This window comes from Chenopodium album, chromosome 11 (assembly GCF_948465745.1).
Source record: "Chenopodium album chromosome 11, dcCheAlbu1.1, whole genome shotgun sequence".
NCBI classification, from domain to species: Eukaryota; Viridiplantae; Streptophyta; class Magnoliopsida; order Caryophyllales; family Amaranthaceae; genus Chenopodium; species Chenopodium album.
In genome coordinates, this window is record NC_137844.1 from 9213188 (window position 1) to 9230542 (window position 17355).

General features: G+C 35.2%; 1 protein-coding gene across 1 annotated transcript in view; it reads right to left on the minus strand.

Annotated features, from left to right (window-relative positions):
- LOC145567345 (DExH-box ATP-dependent RNA helicase DExH14-like) overlaps nucleotides 1–12790 on the minus strand; it is a 38883-nt gene extending 26093 nt beyond the window's left edge. Inside the window, exons 1-9 of the mRNA XM_081626610.1 lie at nucleotides 12620–12790; nucleotides 12450–12511; nucleotides 12099–12273; nucleotides 10851–11289; nucleotides 10684–10749; nucleotides 9980–10084; nucleotides 9599–9901; nucleotides 8099–8215; nucleotides 7959–8018 (exon numbers count right to left, since the gene is read on the minus strand). Of these exons, the coding sequence (XP_081482736.1) occupies nucleotides 7959–8018; nucleotides 8099–8215; nucleotides 9599–9901; nucleotides 9980–10084; nucleotides 10684–10749; nucleotides 10851–11289; nucleotides 12099–12273; nucleotides 12450–12511; nucleotides 12620–12726 (1434 nt within the window). The 5' untranslated portion in view covers nucleotides 12727–12790. The remainder of the gene's footprint in view (nucleotides 1–7958; nucleotides 8019–8098; nucleotides 8216–9598; nucleotides 9902–9979; nucleotides 10085–10683; nucleotides 10750–10850; nucleotides 11290–12098; nucleotides 12274–12449; nucleotides 12512–12619) is intronic.
- Nucleotides 12791–17355: the final 4565 nt, after the last annotated feature.

The following is a 17355-nucleotide window of genomic DNA, read 5'->3' on the forward strand; positions in this document are numbered from 1 at the left end:
CAGAACATCACCACCCGCCCCTTTTAATGGTAAAAAACAGGACAAAAGAACTGAGGAAGAAAGCAAAAGGCCCATACAAATAACATAATGGTGAACATTTGCAATACATACTACTCCCTCTGATCCTTAATGTTCTTCCCATTTTGGTTGTGTACGTTTTCCAATACATTACTTTGACCATAAATAAATTTAGTTCTATATTAGTAAAAAACAACAGTTGGAATATTGATAAACAACACAGTGAGATGAATCAAATAAGGCCCAACATGACTATGTTATGTTTTATATATTGAGAGTAGTTTAGAAGATTCTCTCATCTTATGGATAGGGCCAAGATTCCGAATGGAAAGAACAAAAGAATCGGAGGGAATACAAATTAATACAAGAAACCTTGCTTTAAGATTTATAACATGTGAGTAAAAATTTAAAAAATCTAATTTAAATTTTTACCCATATGTTGGATCTTTACTCTTTTTTTATTTTTACACATATGTTTGAATCTTAAATCAGATTTTCTAAATTATTACTCACATGTTCTAAATCTAAATCTGATGTTCCAAATGTTTACTCATATGTTTTATATTTCAAATCATATGTTCTAAATTTTTACTCGTGTGTTCTAAATTTAAAATCAGGTGCTCAAAGTTTTAAGTCACATTTCCTAATTACCTTAAATCAAGCGTTCCAAAAGAAGAAAAAAAACATAAGAATACGAATAAATAAGATTTTGAAGCACATTTCCATCGTCAAAATAAATACTAACAAAATGCATTTTTTTTTTTTTTAAGATATGCAAAATTGCAAAAATTATCTAAAAACTGCAGAGCTTATCTAAAACTATCTAAAAACTGCAGAACTTAAAGAAACAATTTTTGAAAGAAATTCATAAATGCAATAATCTTCTAAATAACCGACTCACGACAATTTCGATCAAGCTTAGTAAAATCAATGGTGGAAATCAATTTCAAATTTATGGTGGAAATTAATCTCTCCTCCGCCATTATCATCATCATAAATGACTGCGACGTTCATCCGTTAAACAAAAGGTAGCCTCTTAAACATAGCCGTAACCAGGGCTTATTCATCTTTAGCAATAGCTACAGCGTTAGAAGGCCGACAAACAATAATTCCAACTCGTTAATGTTCAGTTCTATATCAAAGAATTCGCTGCCATTAGAGGCCGCCATTGATATTCACCTTCAAGCTTCGTAGAGAGAGGTGGGTAAATTTTTTAAAGAGAGAGATGTTTGATTATAGAATCACTGTACTACCATCACTATTTGAGATATTTCAGTAGTTGGAGCTTGTAGTCTCTAATGGTTGTGATCTATGTTACTCGGACACGGGTACGGGTATCCGATATTGGTACGGATCCGAGTGTCCGATACGTCATTTTTAAAAATTTAGGACACAGGGACACCGGCTAAACTTTGGACTCGGGTACGGATACGGCAATAAAATTTTTTAAGGAAAAAAACCGGATAATTAGTGCAACAAAATTAAAATATTCATGAAAATTGATTACATAAACTGATAAACACATAACAAAAGAAGTCTTAGAATAAAAACTTAATATCCCAAACAATACGGACTACATAACAAAAGAGTGAAAGACCAAATGTACTGAACAATATATCAAAAGATGTTCTTCAATTCTTCACTTCATAGTTTTAAACTTCCAAAATTCCTTCAGCAGCTCAAGGATGACTAAAAAAAACACTTCTTCTCAAAGGTCATTAAATGATATAGCTTCAAATTCTGGTTCATTGAGGGAAAGGTCAGCAACTTCTAACAAGCTATCTCCATCAATATTATCTCCCCCTTTAAAACCATGCAAACAACAAAAGTTAAAATAAATAAAATGAGACGTTATTTACAAGTTGAACATGAAAATAATAAATAAATAAATGTTACCAACTTACCAATATCCCAATATTTGCTTGGTCCCTCTGTGTAATCCTTTTGCTTTCTAGAGAGCAATCGTAAGTTGTTGTGAATATAGACAAGAATTTCCAAGCGTAGAGTATTAAGCTTGTTTCTTTTGATACTTTGGATGCCCCCATATGTGCTCCAATTCCTCTCACAACAAGAAGAAGAAGCGGGTTGTGATAGCAGCTTGAACGCAAGGCTTTGCAACATTGGAGCACCTGAGCCATAATTGGACCACCATGACATGGGATCTTCATATGCCCTTGCTGCCATGACATGAGGTTCATTAAAGAACCCTAAACCCCCAGAAAAAGCTCCATATTCAAGAAAGACTTTCCGAGCATCATCGGCATTTGGGAAAAGCCTTTGTAAACACGCGTTTCTGTTTCTTGAAACCTCTTCATCTTCATTAGGAGGTACTCTTGGAGTGCTGCCTCCCCCTTGAATCCATTCTTGAGTGTAGTATTTAGGAACTAAAGAATGTGCCAAGCAATGTAAAGGGGTATTGCTTTTGTTCCACCTACTCTCAATGACTTTTTGAATAGCATCATAAAATGGAGACTGCCCTGTGAGAAAATCAGCATCTTCATGATCGAAAATAACTTTTTTCACTTGTTCGATCATCGTATCCCACATGTCATACACCAAATGTAAGACACATGAGTCTGTATCAGCAGCCCTCAAGAAGTTCATCATGGGTAGTGTAAATTCAAGAAAATAATCAAGTCTATCCCACCATCCATCACTCACCAACAAATCCTTAACCTCCCTCGCCTTAAGTTCAACATAACCCTTCCCATTGACCTTAAATTTCTTCTAGTCAGCATCCATCACAGTTTTTTCAAGAGCATCCTTTACCTTTCTTAGCCTAGTTGCCATCACTATCTTAGACCCAAACCTAGTTTCAGCAACCTTTAAGAGTCTTAAATCAGAATAACGTTCAAAAATTGTTTTGGACAAACTATGATTTTGAATAAAATAATTAATTTCATCAACTTGCTTCACTAAATCTGAAATCCATTGACACTCTTTGTAATGGTCAGCTTTCTCACTAGGCTCACATATAGATTTCAAAACCAAGTTTAAGCAATGAACAACACAAGGTGTCCAAAAAATTTTAGGATATTTTTTTTCAATCGCACGACCAGCGGCTTTATAATTGGCAGCATTATCAGTTACAATCTGAACAACATTAGATTCTCCTACATCTTCAATAATTTCAGAGAACAAACCTGCCAGATATTCAGCGTCTTTTGTAAGGATTTCGCTTGCATCAAAAGCTTTCAAAAACATAGGGCCAGCAGCTGAGGCAGCCATTATGTTTATCAAAGGCTTTGATGTTAGATCTTGCCAACCGTCTGAGCAAATTGAAACTCCTTTCTTCACCCAACTGTCTCGAATTGGTTGGAGTAATTTGTCAACATGAGCTTTCAATTGAAATAGTAAAGTTGTTCGGAGTCTTTCATAAGTAGGAGGAACAAACCCATGCAAGTTTCCATTGGCTAGCCTTTGACAAAATTTTCTGAAGTAAGGATTTCTTGCTAAGTTGAAAGAGAGCATACCCGTATAAAACATCATAGCACATTCTTTGTCAGCTTCTTCCCTTTCTAACACATTGAAGGATAACTCCAATGTACCTTTTCTTTTCTTTGAATGAGCTAAATCCGAACCTTCGGGAAGAGAGATGTAATCCTGCTTTTGTTTGGCGCTTAAATTACGAGACCTTTTCTTCTGTTCAGCTTCATCATTTTCCCTCTTAATCTCTCGATATATGTCGTCTGCGATTGTGCAAGGTGAAACACCCAGGTTGGGAATTTTAAGCAAATGCCCTTTCACTTTAGAATAAGAACCACTGACTTCTTTGTTGCAATACTTGCATCTCCACTTCCTGTTACCACCTCCACCAGCAGACAATTGCAAAACTTCGACATGACTCCACAACGGTGTATCGTCAAACCCTTGATTCTTAGTTGGTCGAGGCATGAATGCTGGATACAATTATAAATTATAAGACAAAATTAAATTAATTAAATAATACAAATAAATAAGAAAGTATAAAAATTGATAATATATTTAGAAGATAATCATATATGTAATTAAAGATTATCAAAAGAAAATTAATCAGGGGAATTTGATTCCTATGTACCTTATTATAATTGTAGATCTGATAATTTTTCTGGTAATTTCTCAATTTTGTGGAATGTTTCAGCATATCAAATTTGTGAAACATTTTATTTTGATGGGGTGTTTTATATAGAAGACTATGGAGTAAACTGTAAACCAGTAGGCAGTAGTTAATGAGGGAAGGGGAAGAGTCAAGGAGGAATAAGCATGAGTAGTCAGGGAAGAAGAAGGATTAGAAAGAATTTAAGACCAAAACCTTTTATTGTGCATTTGTGCATCACACGTGGGCTTTTCCCAAGGTTTTGGTCTTATCAAGATTTTTATTTTATTTTTAATTTTCAAAGTAAGGAAAAAAAAAACGTATCATCTATTTATCTATTAATCAAATTAATGTATTACCGATTAATCAAATTGATAATCAATAAATAATTTGATAATCAATCAATAAATTGATAAGTTATTGATCTTGTAACTTAGTAGTTAATCAATCGATAAATTGATAATACATTGATCTTGTAACTTCGTTCGACTTGATTCTAAATAGGTTAGCCAATAACTTAATATGAACAATTCCTTAGTTATTGATCAATCTAATCAATCAGTCGTAATACGATCGATCGATCAATAACTAAGGAATTATTCAATACTTAGTTATTGATCAATAAGTTAACCAATAACTCAAAATAAATAATATCTTTATTGTTGATTGTTGTTCTTATAGTCTTATAGATATTATTCACTACTTAGTTATTGATCAATCGATATATCGTGTTACATTGATTCGATTATTTCGTATTACATTGATTCTCAATAGGTTAGCTAATAACTCAATATAAACAATTTCTTTGTTGTTGATTGTTCTTATAGATATTATTCAATACTTAGTTTGATCAATCGATATATCATATTACATTGATTTGGTTATTTCGTTCGACTTGATTCTCAATAGGTTAGCTAATAACTCAATATAAACAATTTCTTTGTTGTTGATTGTTCTTATAGATTTTATTCAATACTTAGTTATTGATCAATCGATATTCGTATTGCATTGATTCGGTTATTTCGTTCGACTTGATTCTCAATAGGTTAGCTAATAACTCAATATACTACCTCCGTTTCGTATTAGTTGCAACTTTGGGGTATTATTTGTGAGATATATAATATTCCAAAGTTGCAACTAATACGAAACGGAGGAAGTAAACAATTTCTTTGTTGTTGATTGTTCTTCCAGATATTATTCAATACTTAGTTATTGATCAGTCGATATATCGTGTTACATTGATTCGGTTATTTCGTATTACATTGATCTTAATAGGTTAGCCAATAACTTAGTATGAACAATACCTTTTTTGTTTATTGTTGTTTTTATAGAGTTGTTTCAATACTTAGTTATTGATCAATTGATAAATCGAGAATTTGTTGATTCGGTAATTTTGTTTTATTTGATTCTAAATATATTAGCCAATACTTTAATATGAATAATTCCTTTGTTGTGTATTGTTGTTCACTTGTTGTTATAGAGTTATTTGACTTATTTCAATACTTAGTTATTAGTCCATCGATAATACATTTCCTTATAACTTAGCTCGCTATATTAATCTTTAATAGGTTAATTGATTTGGAAAATTAATTGATCAACTATAAATTTTCTTCTTGACTCTACTAAATATTACAATTACTTAATTGATCTAAAGAATAAAAACAAATATTTACAATTGATTTATAACTAATAAAATAAAATCATATAAAAAATAGCGAAGATAACCTTTCTTTTTATGTCAATTGAAGTATAATTTTATAAAATTTTTTATTTAAATAATGTATAAGAGAACTGTGATTTTGATTAATAAATTAGATGTGATTTTACCACCAGTAAAGTGTCTCTATGTCATTTGAGCTTTTTTTTTAGACTAATAAATTACAATTGATTTGTACAATGGAATGTTTTTAAATTTATACATTAAAGCGTGCAAAATATAAACAATATCCTTTTTTTTTGTTTTTTTTTTTTTTTTTACAATAGACTACTACAGTAGTAATTGAAATTCTAATTAATATATGTTCAAAAATTGTTTAAAAATACCTGGTAAAAAACATTCAAGAATTTTGAAGGTTGTTTTTTTTAAAGATAAACTTTCTTACTTTTTGTTCGCTATTTTATACGTCATTTTTTTAAATCTGTACTCCATCTATTTTTTATATAGTGTACCATATATTTTTTTTGAGTAATATTTAATTATTTATTCAAGTTGTTATACTTCATTTGGATTTTTTTTAAACAAAATGTATACTCCAGACTCCAGTTATATATACTCCGTATTGAAGTTTTTTCACCATAATATATCAAATATTTTCTTGATAATCAGAAATCTTTTTTTTTATTTTTTTTATTTGGCAAAGATAAAAAAATTTATTGAGTCTATTTTTAACTAATTAAGATAAATAATATAATATTTAATTTACACAATACGAAGTATAAAACCTTGAGATAACTTTCTTAAAAAAAAATACTTGGGATAGCTTGTTTGGGAAGCCAAACCATTATTATTAAAAAAAACGAGTATCAGTGTACCACAAAACCTTTCTGTACCAATGTATTGGAAACCACAAAACCTTTTAAATGTACAGTACACTTCAATAAAAAATAAAAATAAATGTACATTTGTACAGTACAAAATTTTCTCCGCATCTCTTTCTTGGAAACCAGAAAATAAAACCCTAGATCTTCTTTAATGGCCGCATCTCTTCTCTGAGTTATCTTCTCCGCCTCTCTCCTCTTTCTCCGCCCTCTCTCTCCTCTTCTCAGTCTCACTCTATCTCCTTTCGTCTTCATCTCTTCTTTCTTCCGCCCTTTCTCAACTTTCACTCTCATCTCCTCTTTTCCCCACCAGCCCGCATCACCATCAACTAAGGTTTCGAGGTTTTTCGAACTCCATAAGGGCATCAACTAAGATTTTTCATTTCGAACACCATCAACTAAAGGGGTTTCATGTCAAATTCGGCCATGAAAACTCTAGATCTAGAGTTTTCATGGTCGAATTTGACCATTAAAACCCAAAACCGACGTTTTTTTGGTGTAATGTGAGGACGTGAGGTATGTTCTCTTTTTATTTCGTTTAATTTGGTTTAAGTTTTGTTTTTCAACTTTACTTTAATGGTGGTTTGTGATTGAAATTGTGGTGGTGGTAGGTAGTTATGGCCTTTTGGGTCGATCTGGGGATGAAGGGTGGTGAAATAAGGTGGGTTGTGGTAGGTGCGGAACTGCATATCTAGGTTAGAGGTGTGGTTTTGTTTGTTTGGTTTTTGATTGGTGTGGTTTGGTTCGGTATTTTTTGCTTCTTCATCTTCTTTTCTGCTCTAGCCGTACCCGAGAGCCAATCGGAGTATCCGGAACGGATTTCATACCCGAGTCCGTGTCGGGTCGTACCGACCCGGGTATGAGGCCAAAAATGGCGTGTCCGAGTAACATAGGTTGTGATATCTTCTCGAATATAGTGCTCTCACATAGAGAACTATTCTCACCAGATCTTTCCCCTATATAGAGATAGAAAATTCTGCTCTATATAGATAAAATATTGGTGGAAAGTTCAGTTTTCCAAACTAGTGGACAAATGTATATTTGGTATTTATCCTTTTTCAAAAGATTCTATATACTGATATACATAGTATTGATATATATATATTTCTTTTTAAAGGGAAAAACTTTTGACAGCAAAAAATTTTAACAGTGTTGAGCTGTTGACATATGTGGCAAAATTGTGTCTACTTTACTCGTATATAACTTATTAACAGCTTCCAGTGTGCACCCTAGGTAAGAATAATGAAGAATGCTTCTAGCTGAATACACCTAGAGAGTAAAATACAGTATGAGATGTCTGCATGATATACTTGTAAACAAGTCATACCTCATGTAGAATAGAAATCATAGCTTTATTTGTTTTGCCAGCTCCTGTTGGGGCACATACCTGAAATTACAAAGTACCACTTCAGAAAGATGTTGCTTTATGCCACAAAATATTACTAGGATAGTTCACTAATTACTCACTAGAATATTCTCATTAGTGTAGTAGACTGTCTGAAAGATCCTACTCTGGATACGATTGAGGGATTTGTATCCATGAAAAGCAGCTTGGGCAAATTCATCTAATTCCTTTATCTCTATCTGCAGGCAGGAAAATCACCATTAATGGACAAAATCACTTATTGAAAGTTCGCAACATCCAAAAGCAAGAACATTGAAAGGGTCCACATTAAGAGATGAGAAGCATTGAATCACAATCAGCATTGAAGACTTAAATTAGGTTTAAAACAAAGGACCCGGGAGCAATGAAATAATTGAAACAGAAGCGTTTTGAATCACTTAAAGGCTTAGAATTTTCATTGCAGCAGCAAGGTAAATATCACTTGGAACAAGGAGAACAATTAAATCGGAAAAGAAGATGCAATGTGGTCTGAGAAAGCGACGAGACATTAACCACTGATATCAGAATTTAAACTGTGCCTAGCTTGTTAAAACAAAGATTGTCATGGATATTGGAAGAAGAAGAGTTGTGATTTGAGAGAGATGAGATACTTCTTCAATACCGATATACCTGAAAATCTCTAATATTTCTAATTTTTCCCGGTGCCTGGATCAAATAAACAACAATATTCTGACCAAACCGATGTATTCAGTTATCTACAAGTGGCAAAATTACAGAGCTAGCAGAAAATCTTCAATTCAAAACCCCTATTCTCACATTAGATGATCTATGAAAATAACAAAGAAAAGCATGACATACAAAATATTTACAAAATTGTCTTAGAGGCACCCTGTCCTATAGCGATGCCCCTGTAGTAAAGTTTATAAATATTTTGATTTAACTACAAATATGTAACTACGAGGCATTCTCAGGCTGTGTGACTATGTTGATGGTGTGTTAAAATAATAGATAGAAAATACAATATCAATTATATTTTCACCAGTAAAGATATTCCTAGAAATGCCTCTGACCCAACAAAGTAGCGCCAAACAGAAGCAAAGATAACTACTCTTTATAAGACTAACACTTAGAAGTGTAGAGCACCTGTTCTTAAAACTCTTACCATTCCCATCGAGATCCAAATCCTACACGGTACAGTATAAGATCAATTCCCAAATTAAACCAACACTGAGAGTCAAACACATCAGTAAAACCTAATCATATAGTACTATCCTTTTCTCACTCTCATGTATCCTCTCGGCTCTCACAGTAGTAGTCTCCCTTATCTCTCAACACCCCTACGTATCATTTTCCAAGTGTTTTGACATCGGATCCATGCGCCCTTTAGTTAGTCAATATTGCATCAATTGCTTCAAAGTAGAAATTATTCAATACTTCTATTATTGTTGGTGGTGTGTTAAAATAATAGATAGAAAATTCAATAATTTTCTTAGACTATTCTTGTCACATGTTCTCCCTGATCCGAAAAGACAAAAACCAGAAACATTCAACAGAAGCACTGTTATACTAGAATTGTAATTTATCAGCAAGAAGAAATGGATGCATGGTGGCAAGATTGATACCAGTCTTTCCCCAGGCTTCATTGGAGCTGTTGGTATTGGAGGAATTAAGACTTCTTCATAGCCTTTGAAATGCTTTCTCACAGTTCCCTGTGGAAGTGCAGAAACACCTAATGACTGAGGTCCTGGTCCACTTCCAATCACATCATCAAATAGATTTTTCCTCTCACTTGCTTCCAGCAAGGACGAAAAACTTGTAGAGGAAAAGTCATCTTCGATCCCTTGCCCAACTCCACGCTTGTGGCGTTTCTCCTCTTTGCGCCTAAGTTTATCAATCTGTTTCTCGGACTCAGTGTGCACAGTGACCTAAAATGACACATATAGTCAAAAGTAATAATGATGTTTCTTCGGCAACTAACTTATACGGAAATATGTAGCAATTACCTGAGTGCCATAACTGGGCATGCGCGGTTGAGCATTTGAAGGCGACTTATCAGATCGTAATACTAGCAGGCCATGACTAATTGCTTCAACAAGCTGTTTTCTATGCTAAAACCAACAAACACAGAGAAAAGAGTCAATTAACCATCTGCAAATAATTACACCAAAGGCCTTCTCTGCTACTGTAAAGACCTATTCTACCCATAATAAAATCAAACAATAATGAGTCTTGAACTTCAATTAGCCAAATTACCAATCTCACTAGCTGAATATGTTGTGCAGAATTATTCTGACACTATTCCACTAGGCCCACTATCACCCATATTCGAAATTCAAGTTATGGATCATTCGATATCTTGATGCAAATTTATGTTTCAAAAGTTCAGGTCTTATGTTTTCCTTTCTACAACCAAATCATTAATGACAGCACCTAGCAAACAAACATTAATGGACCAACAATCACAATCCCTGGATGTTAAGATTTTCTTATGCTCGTCCTTTAGCAGATTATTTGCCCTCTTTTTTGAAATACTCTCTTCTTATTGTTCTTAATGAAAAAAATTTCCTTCAGTAAAAAAGCTTTTGCCAACAGAAACTACATACCTAAGTATAGCAGTGAAATCAAGATGCATGTAATAAAAACACATGTGGATTTCGACATGAAAAAATATGGCAAGTTATAGAAACAAAGAGTCATTACACCTTACCAAGATAAGCTCCTGAACAGTCTCAAAAGCACTATCCCCAACAAGATCCAGTAGATCACCAGCAATCTACAACAAAAGGCAGTTATTGTCCAAACTACACTTCTTCTAGTTGCAACTTTAAAAGCCAACAACGAGGAGGTGACAACAGATTAAAATCTAAATAATACCTCTTCCCCAGGTTTGTCAGAATCGAGAACTCGACAAATTGTCATGGCCAGTTCATCTCGAGAAAGCTGTGAGCCACTTCCTCGAACTATTAGATCACATGAGTCTCTTAACCATTTTAAATCATATTTGATCCCACCGTTTGAAAAACGGTTGTTATCAGCATCAGTTGCAGGCCAATCGTTGTACACTGAAGTCGATGGAGCCAAGTCCTCTAACCCCAAAATTTCATCATCATCCAAAGTACTATCCAGCAAAAACCGTGAAGGAGGTCTAAAATCAAGATTAGATCCGAATTCTACATCATCATCAATCAAATTTCCATCCATCTTAGGTGAAGCTGTTCTAGGTTGCAGACTAGATAGTCTCTGAGCCAATTGAACTACTTTCCGCAGGCTACCTTCAGAAACAGTATGACCCAGTAATTTTTGTAATTCAGACCTGAATCCATGTTCAGAGACTATCAGATTCACAAATGACAATCATAAGTTGGACAATAATAACAATCTCTTTGAGCGTGAAAGCTCCAATAAAAAATGCTTCTAAGAGGAAAACGAAAAAATTAATGCAGAAAATTACAGCATTTTCATAAGTTTACCATGTTTTCTTTCCCCAACTCCACCCAAGTGTTCAAATATGAAATTGGCTACAAACCTACAATTAGACTACAGATGAAGCACAAGCAAAGATAGCATATTTTACTTTATCTTTCAATTATCATTTGCATTCTTTCAAAGGCCCTTTGTTATCACCGTAAAAAGAAACGATAAGAGCAGCATAAACCCCTATAGCAAAGAGAAAAATCTACACCCAAAGCCACCGCCAAAGTGAGATTTTGAAAAAAAATTCTAAGAGAACCCTGTCAAACCTATAATGCCATTCAAAACCACTGCTCATGTTTAAAAGTACTGCCTTTCTTATTAAAAACATCGCTTTTACTCTTAGACTCCATTTTTTAAAATGGAGAAAGGAAAGAAAACATTTTCCAGGATAAAATTTTCCAGAAAAACAATTGGAACCTGAGTGAAAGCTACAAAAGGGCCAAGGTACCCTGTGTTTCCATAGAAAATCCTTTGTGAATCTAGATTCTACTATTCTAGGCAACAATAAAACTACAGCAATTTATTAAATGGAGAAAAGGAAAGAAAATCATATTCCAAGATAACCATAAAACTAGAGCAATTTCACCATATATCAAAAATTAAATTTTAAAGAACATTTCAAAGGTGAGAGAATTAAGAAAGCTATACTTTTTCTCGGCGAGCATTCTACTATTTTCCTCCTTCTCCTCCTCCCCTCGGTCACCAAAGAGTCGATACACAGTCAATGCCACCTCACGAAACTCGTCCGACACAACTTCTCCATCAATCAATTCAACAATCACGCCAATAAACTGTTTGTACGCTTGCCGCACTTCAGTAGAAGCTAAAAAAAAAAAACCAGTTGCGCACATATCATGTCAAGACTTCATTCTCGAACCAAAACAATCACAATTTAAAAAAAATATTGAAATGATTCAATTACAAGTAATTAACATCAAATTAGACAGTCCAAATTAACTGAATTTCGAAGCAAAACTAGCTTAAAACATTGAAATTTACCTTGTTCCCAATCAAAAACAATCTTTCGCGCTAATTCCGACTCATCAACCGAATTCGCATTACTTTAAACACCAAAAACAAGGAAAATATCAAAAAATTGTAAACCTAAACTAGAATGAGAAAATTGATGATTGATTATATGATTTAGAGTATTCAAAATTGAAGATTACCTAGTTGGAAAGAGGTTTTGGAGGAGAGCTTTGCGATGAAGATAAGCACGATCGATGTCGAAAGGGTCTCGAAGAGAGTTGGCGAGTCGAGGGAGTTGAAGCACCATGGTTGATTCAGGTGCGCTGCTTTCGGAACTCTGTAAGAGAAAATGCGGAAGAATATGGTGGCACATTTGCAATCGACGTTAGTATTGGAACTTGGAATACAAGGAAGTTGCAATCGAGGAGTTTTTTTTTTTTTTTTTTAAGGTTGTTTTGGTTGTAGTGGGTGAAGAAGAATGTAACGAGGGTCCGTTTTAAAGGTGGGCACGGGCCGTGCCGGCACGCGGGCGGCACGGGCCCGGCACGACTCCGGCACGGGCACTGATGGAGGCACGGCGGCCCACCTGTGGGCCGTGGGCCGTGCCGTGAACAAAAATCCGGATTCCGGCACGGGCACGGCGGGTGGCACGGTGGCCGGCACGTGGGCCGGCACGCTGGCACGACCCGCCGGCACGGCACGTGGCACGGCCAGGCACGGCACGGCCCGTGCCTTACCGTTTAGTCGTTTATGGCCGATCACAACATGTGTATCGTGGATATCTTCCATCCATGGAGGATAAATGGCGTAAATATTACACCGATATTCCTATGATTTATATTTTTGCTTCTATTTTAGATCCTAGACAAAAATATGATGGCACCTTTTTATTAATTGATATTTATTATAGTATCATGAATTTTGAAGATGATGTTGAAACTTTTAAGAATAAGGTGACGGATGAGTTTTTTAATTTATATAGAGTTTATGAAAGTAAATATGGAACCGTGTCTCGATTTTCCCCTTCTCAAACATCCAAAAATGTAAGTAAACGGGCCAAAGGTTTATTTGCACAAGTTGCTAACTTGATGTCTAAGTATTCAGGTACAGAATCATCATCATCTAGGAGAACACAAAGCGATGTTTCGGAGTTGCAAATGTACTTAAGTTACGACTTCATGAAAGGCATGGACGATGAAGAGAAGTTTGGCCTCGACATCCTCGATTGGTGGAAATCACAAGTCGTGAAACATCCAATTTTGTCGGCAATAGCTCGTGATATTTTTGCTATCCAAGTCTCCTCCGTTGCTTCCGAAAGAGCTTTTAGTGCGTCGGGAAGAGTTCTAGACGATAGAAGAACAAGACTAAAACCCGAAACACTTGAAATGTGTGTTTGCTTCAAGGATTGGTTGGATGCCGAAACTCGTTCTCAAGATCGTACTTATGCACAAAACGACGACGATGAAGGAACGTCGACTTCTTTTAGTTCTCATACTTCTCAATCCACTCAATTGGCGGATGAACTTGAACCTCTAGGAGACGAAGACGAAGATGAAGACGAAGGCGAAGACGAAGACGACCAATAATAATTACATGATTACATATTTACATTATACACTATTGTATTCTTTTTGTATTATCGAACTTCGTATTCCGTATAATAAATGAAGTTATTCAATATTCATACACTATTGTACGATTTTTAATTATCATCACTTATTTTGTAATTTTGTATTATTGAATTATCGTACATTCGTACCGGCTACCGTCATATAATAAAATAAGTTATTCTTCAATTTTTTGTGTTTTCGGATTATCGCACTCGTATTTTTTTTTATTATATGCATTGTTGTTTTTAATTCGTTTTTTTTATCATTTATTTTTTAAAAAAAAAAAAAAAAAGAGTGGCACGGTTTGGCCCGCGGCCCGGCACGGCACGGCCCGCTAGGCACGTGGGCCGTGCCGTGCCGTGGGCTGGGGTGTGCCAATTTCAAGCACGGCACGGCACGCCGCGGAGCCGGCACGGCACGGCCACCACCCCGGCACGGCCAGGCACGGCCCGCGGCGGCACGGGCACGGCCCGTGCCCATGTTTAGTCCGTTTGGTTCGTATGACTCGGTGAAAAGGTTTAACTTATGACGGATGTTGTACCGGTTGGGTATGGCTAGATATGGTTGGGTTTAGATGATTCTTTAGTTAATATAAGATTTTTTATAATTAAAATTTAATTTAATTACTACTCATATTAGATCTGATTGGTTGAGTTGGGGTAAGCTAAAAAATCTCAAAAAGCTATATTTACTCCACAAAGTTTCATACGTGGCTGGTGTGGCCAACCACAATTTTTTTTTTTGTTTTTTTTTTTAATTCAACACTGTTTTCTCTCTCTTCTTTCTCTCTCCTTTTTTTTCTTTTGTTCTTCAATTCATCTCCTTTAATTAATTCCCCAATTTTCATATTTTCTCCTTTTAGGGTTCTATCTTCTTCAATCTGAATCAAATATTTGGGAAAGTACCTAATTTTCAAATTTTGAATTCTAGGGTTTTAGCAACAATGGTGAAAATAAAGAAAGAGCAAGGAAATACTAGTAAGAATGCTGCTGCACCAACTGCTAGGTTGAGAATTGAGGAGTCGAAAAAATGGCGCTAGGGATTCCGTCACTTTGGAGCGGAAGCCACAACCACCGTCAAGATGTACTATCTGTTTTTTGTTTTCTTCACATTTTTGATGTATCAAGGGTTTTCTGGGTGTTTGTAGTTCTTTGTAGCTTGAAGTTGCAATTGATCTATTGGATTTTAGATTTAATTGTTGTCGAAAACATAAGATTTTGCATTTTGATCTAGTCATGGCCGACAATGTTTCATTCATATTGTGGGTTAGAGCTACGGTACTTTTGATGAAGGTCTTCTGCTTGATCAGGGGTTACTAGGTCGATTAGGGGTTACTCACTACTAAAATTCGGCCAAATTGCGACCATTTATCTACGACCGCCATAAAAACAGTCGCAAAAATTGCAATTTGCTATCGTTTTTCAAACGGTCGCAATTTTGCGACCGTTTTTTAAGCGGTCGCAAGAGTATTTGAACAATTTTTTTAAAAAAATACATGTGTAAAATAATTGTAAAAGAAAAATAATCTATTACGACCGTTAAAAGCGGTCGCAAATTTCAAAAATTGCGACCGTTTATAAAAACGGTCGCAAATATCAAAAATTGCGACCGTTTTATAAACGGTCGCAAATTTCACAAATTGCGACCGTTTTGACGGTCGTAATACCGTTATGTTTTTTTTTAAAAAAAATAGGGTATTTAAAGGTGCCCACTTCACCCTAACCCTAACATTCATACACGTCGCTACATACATCTCCTCTTTCCTTTCTCTTTTCTTTCTCTCTCTTCTCTTTCCTCCTCCCTCTTTTTTCTGATCGGCGCTACTCCTCCTTTCTCTTTTCTTTCTTTCTTCTTTCTCTCTCTTCTCTTTCCTCCTCCCTCTGTTTTCTCATGCCACCCTTTCTCGTTTTTCGTTGGTCGAATTTTGGTGTTCATGGTCGAATTCGACCATGAAAATTCCAGATCTGGAGTTTTCATGGTCGAATTTGACCATATAAACCCAAAGAGGATGAAATAATTGTAAAGGTATGTTGATTCTTCTAGAAATTTTGGGTTTTTTTTTCGAATTTCCATGTTTGGTTTTGTTTGATTTTCGTTAATTGTAGTTATTATTCGTTTTTATGATTTTTATTTTGCTTTTGTTTGAATCGGTAGTTTAGTATGCTTTTCGTTAATTTTTGTTTGATTTATGATGATTAAGTTTTGTTCATTTTGGTTTTGATGTTCATGATAAATTTGTTTAATTCTTGAGATTTTAATTCATTCATTTTTTTTTGTTTAATTCGTTATTTTTTTTTATTTTTTATTTTCGTTATTTTGTTTGTTTGTTTTTTTTTATTTAATTTTTGTTCATTTTGAGTTTGATATTCGTATGAATGTTTGGTTTTATGTTTAATTTTACAATTTTGTTGGTTTAGTTTGGTGGGTCTTTTTTGTTATAAATTTATTTTTGTGGGTAAATTGGGGTGCCTCGTGGTGGTGGGTGGAGATTGTTTAAGGTGTGCAGTGGTGGTGGGTGGAGTTGGTTTGTTTGGGTAGGAATTTTCGGTGCGGGCTGGGTGAAATATGCAGACAGTAGGTGGTGGTGGTGGTGGTGGTTGGAGTTCGCTTGGGTGGGACCTGACGGTGGTGGAGCTGGTTTGGGGGGGAATGGTGACAACGCTGCTGCCTGAGAAGTACAGGCAGTGATTGACTTTTTTTTGTTTTTTTAAAAACTTTTAGCGACCGCCATAAGCCGTCGCTAAAATCAAGATTTGCGACCGGTACATATGGCAGTCGCAATTCTGAATATTTACGACCGTTTTTAGGTTGGTCGTTAAAAATAATGAAAACGACGGTCGCAAAAATCTCTTTTTGCGACCAAATGAATAACGACGACCCTATTACGACCGTTTTTGCTATTTTCTGTGACCGTTCGAGGCGGTCGCAAAAACCTTTATTTTTAGTAGTGACTAAGGGGGTTACTTAAGTGGGGTTACCTAAGGGGTTACTAGATGAGTTACTTGAGGGGTTACTTAAGTGGGGTTACTTAAGGGGTTACTAGGGGAGTAAGGTGTTACTTAAGTGGGGTTATTAGAGGTGTTACTTAAGTGGGGTTATTAGAGGTGTTACTTAAGTGGGGTTACTAGAGAGGCTACTTGAGGGGTTACTGATGTGGCACCTTGCCGCACCGTGTGGTTGGGGGCACCCAAATCCCATTGTATTTACTCATAATGGATGGAGTGAATAATTGGAGAGTGAATTGAAATAGGAAAAGTAAAAGTTAGCTAAAAAACCAGAATTGGGATGTGAGGGAAAACAATTCAAGGAGTAATTATAAGGAAATT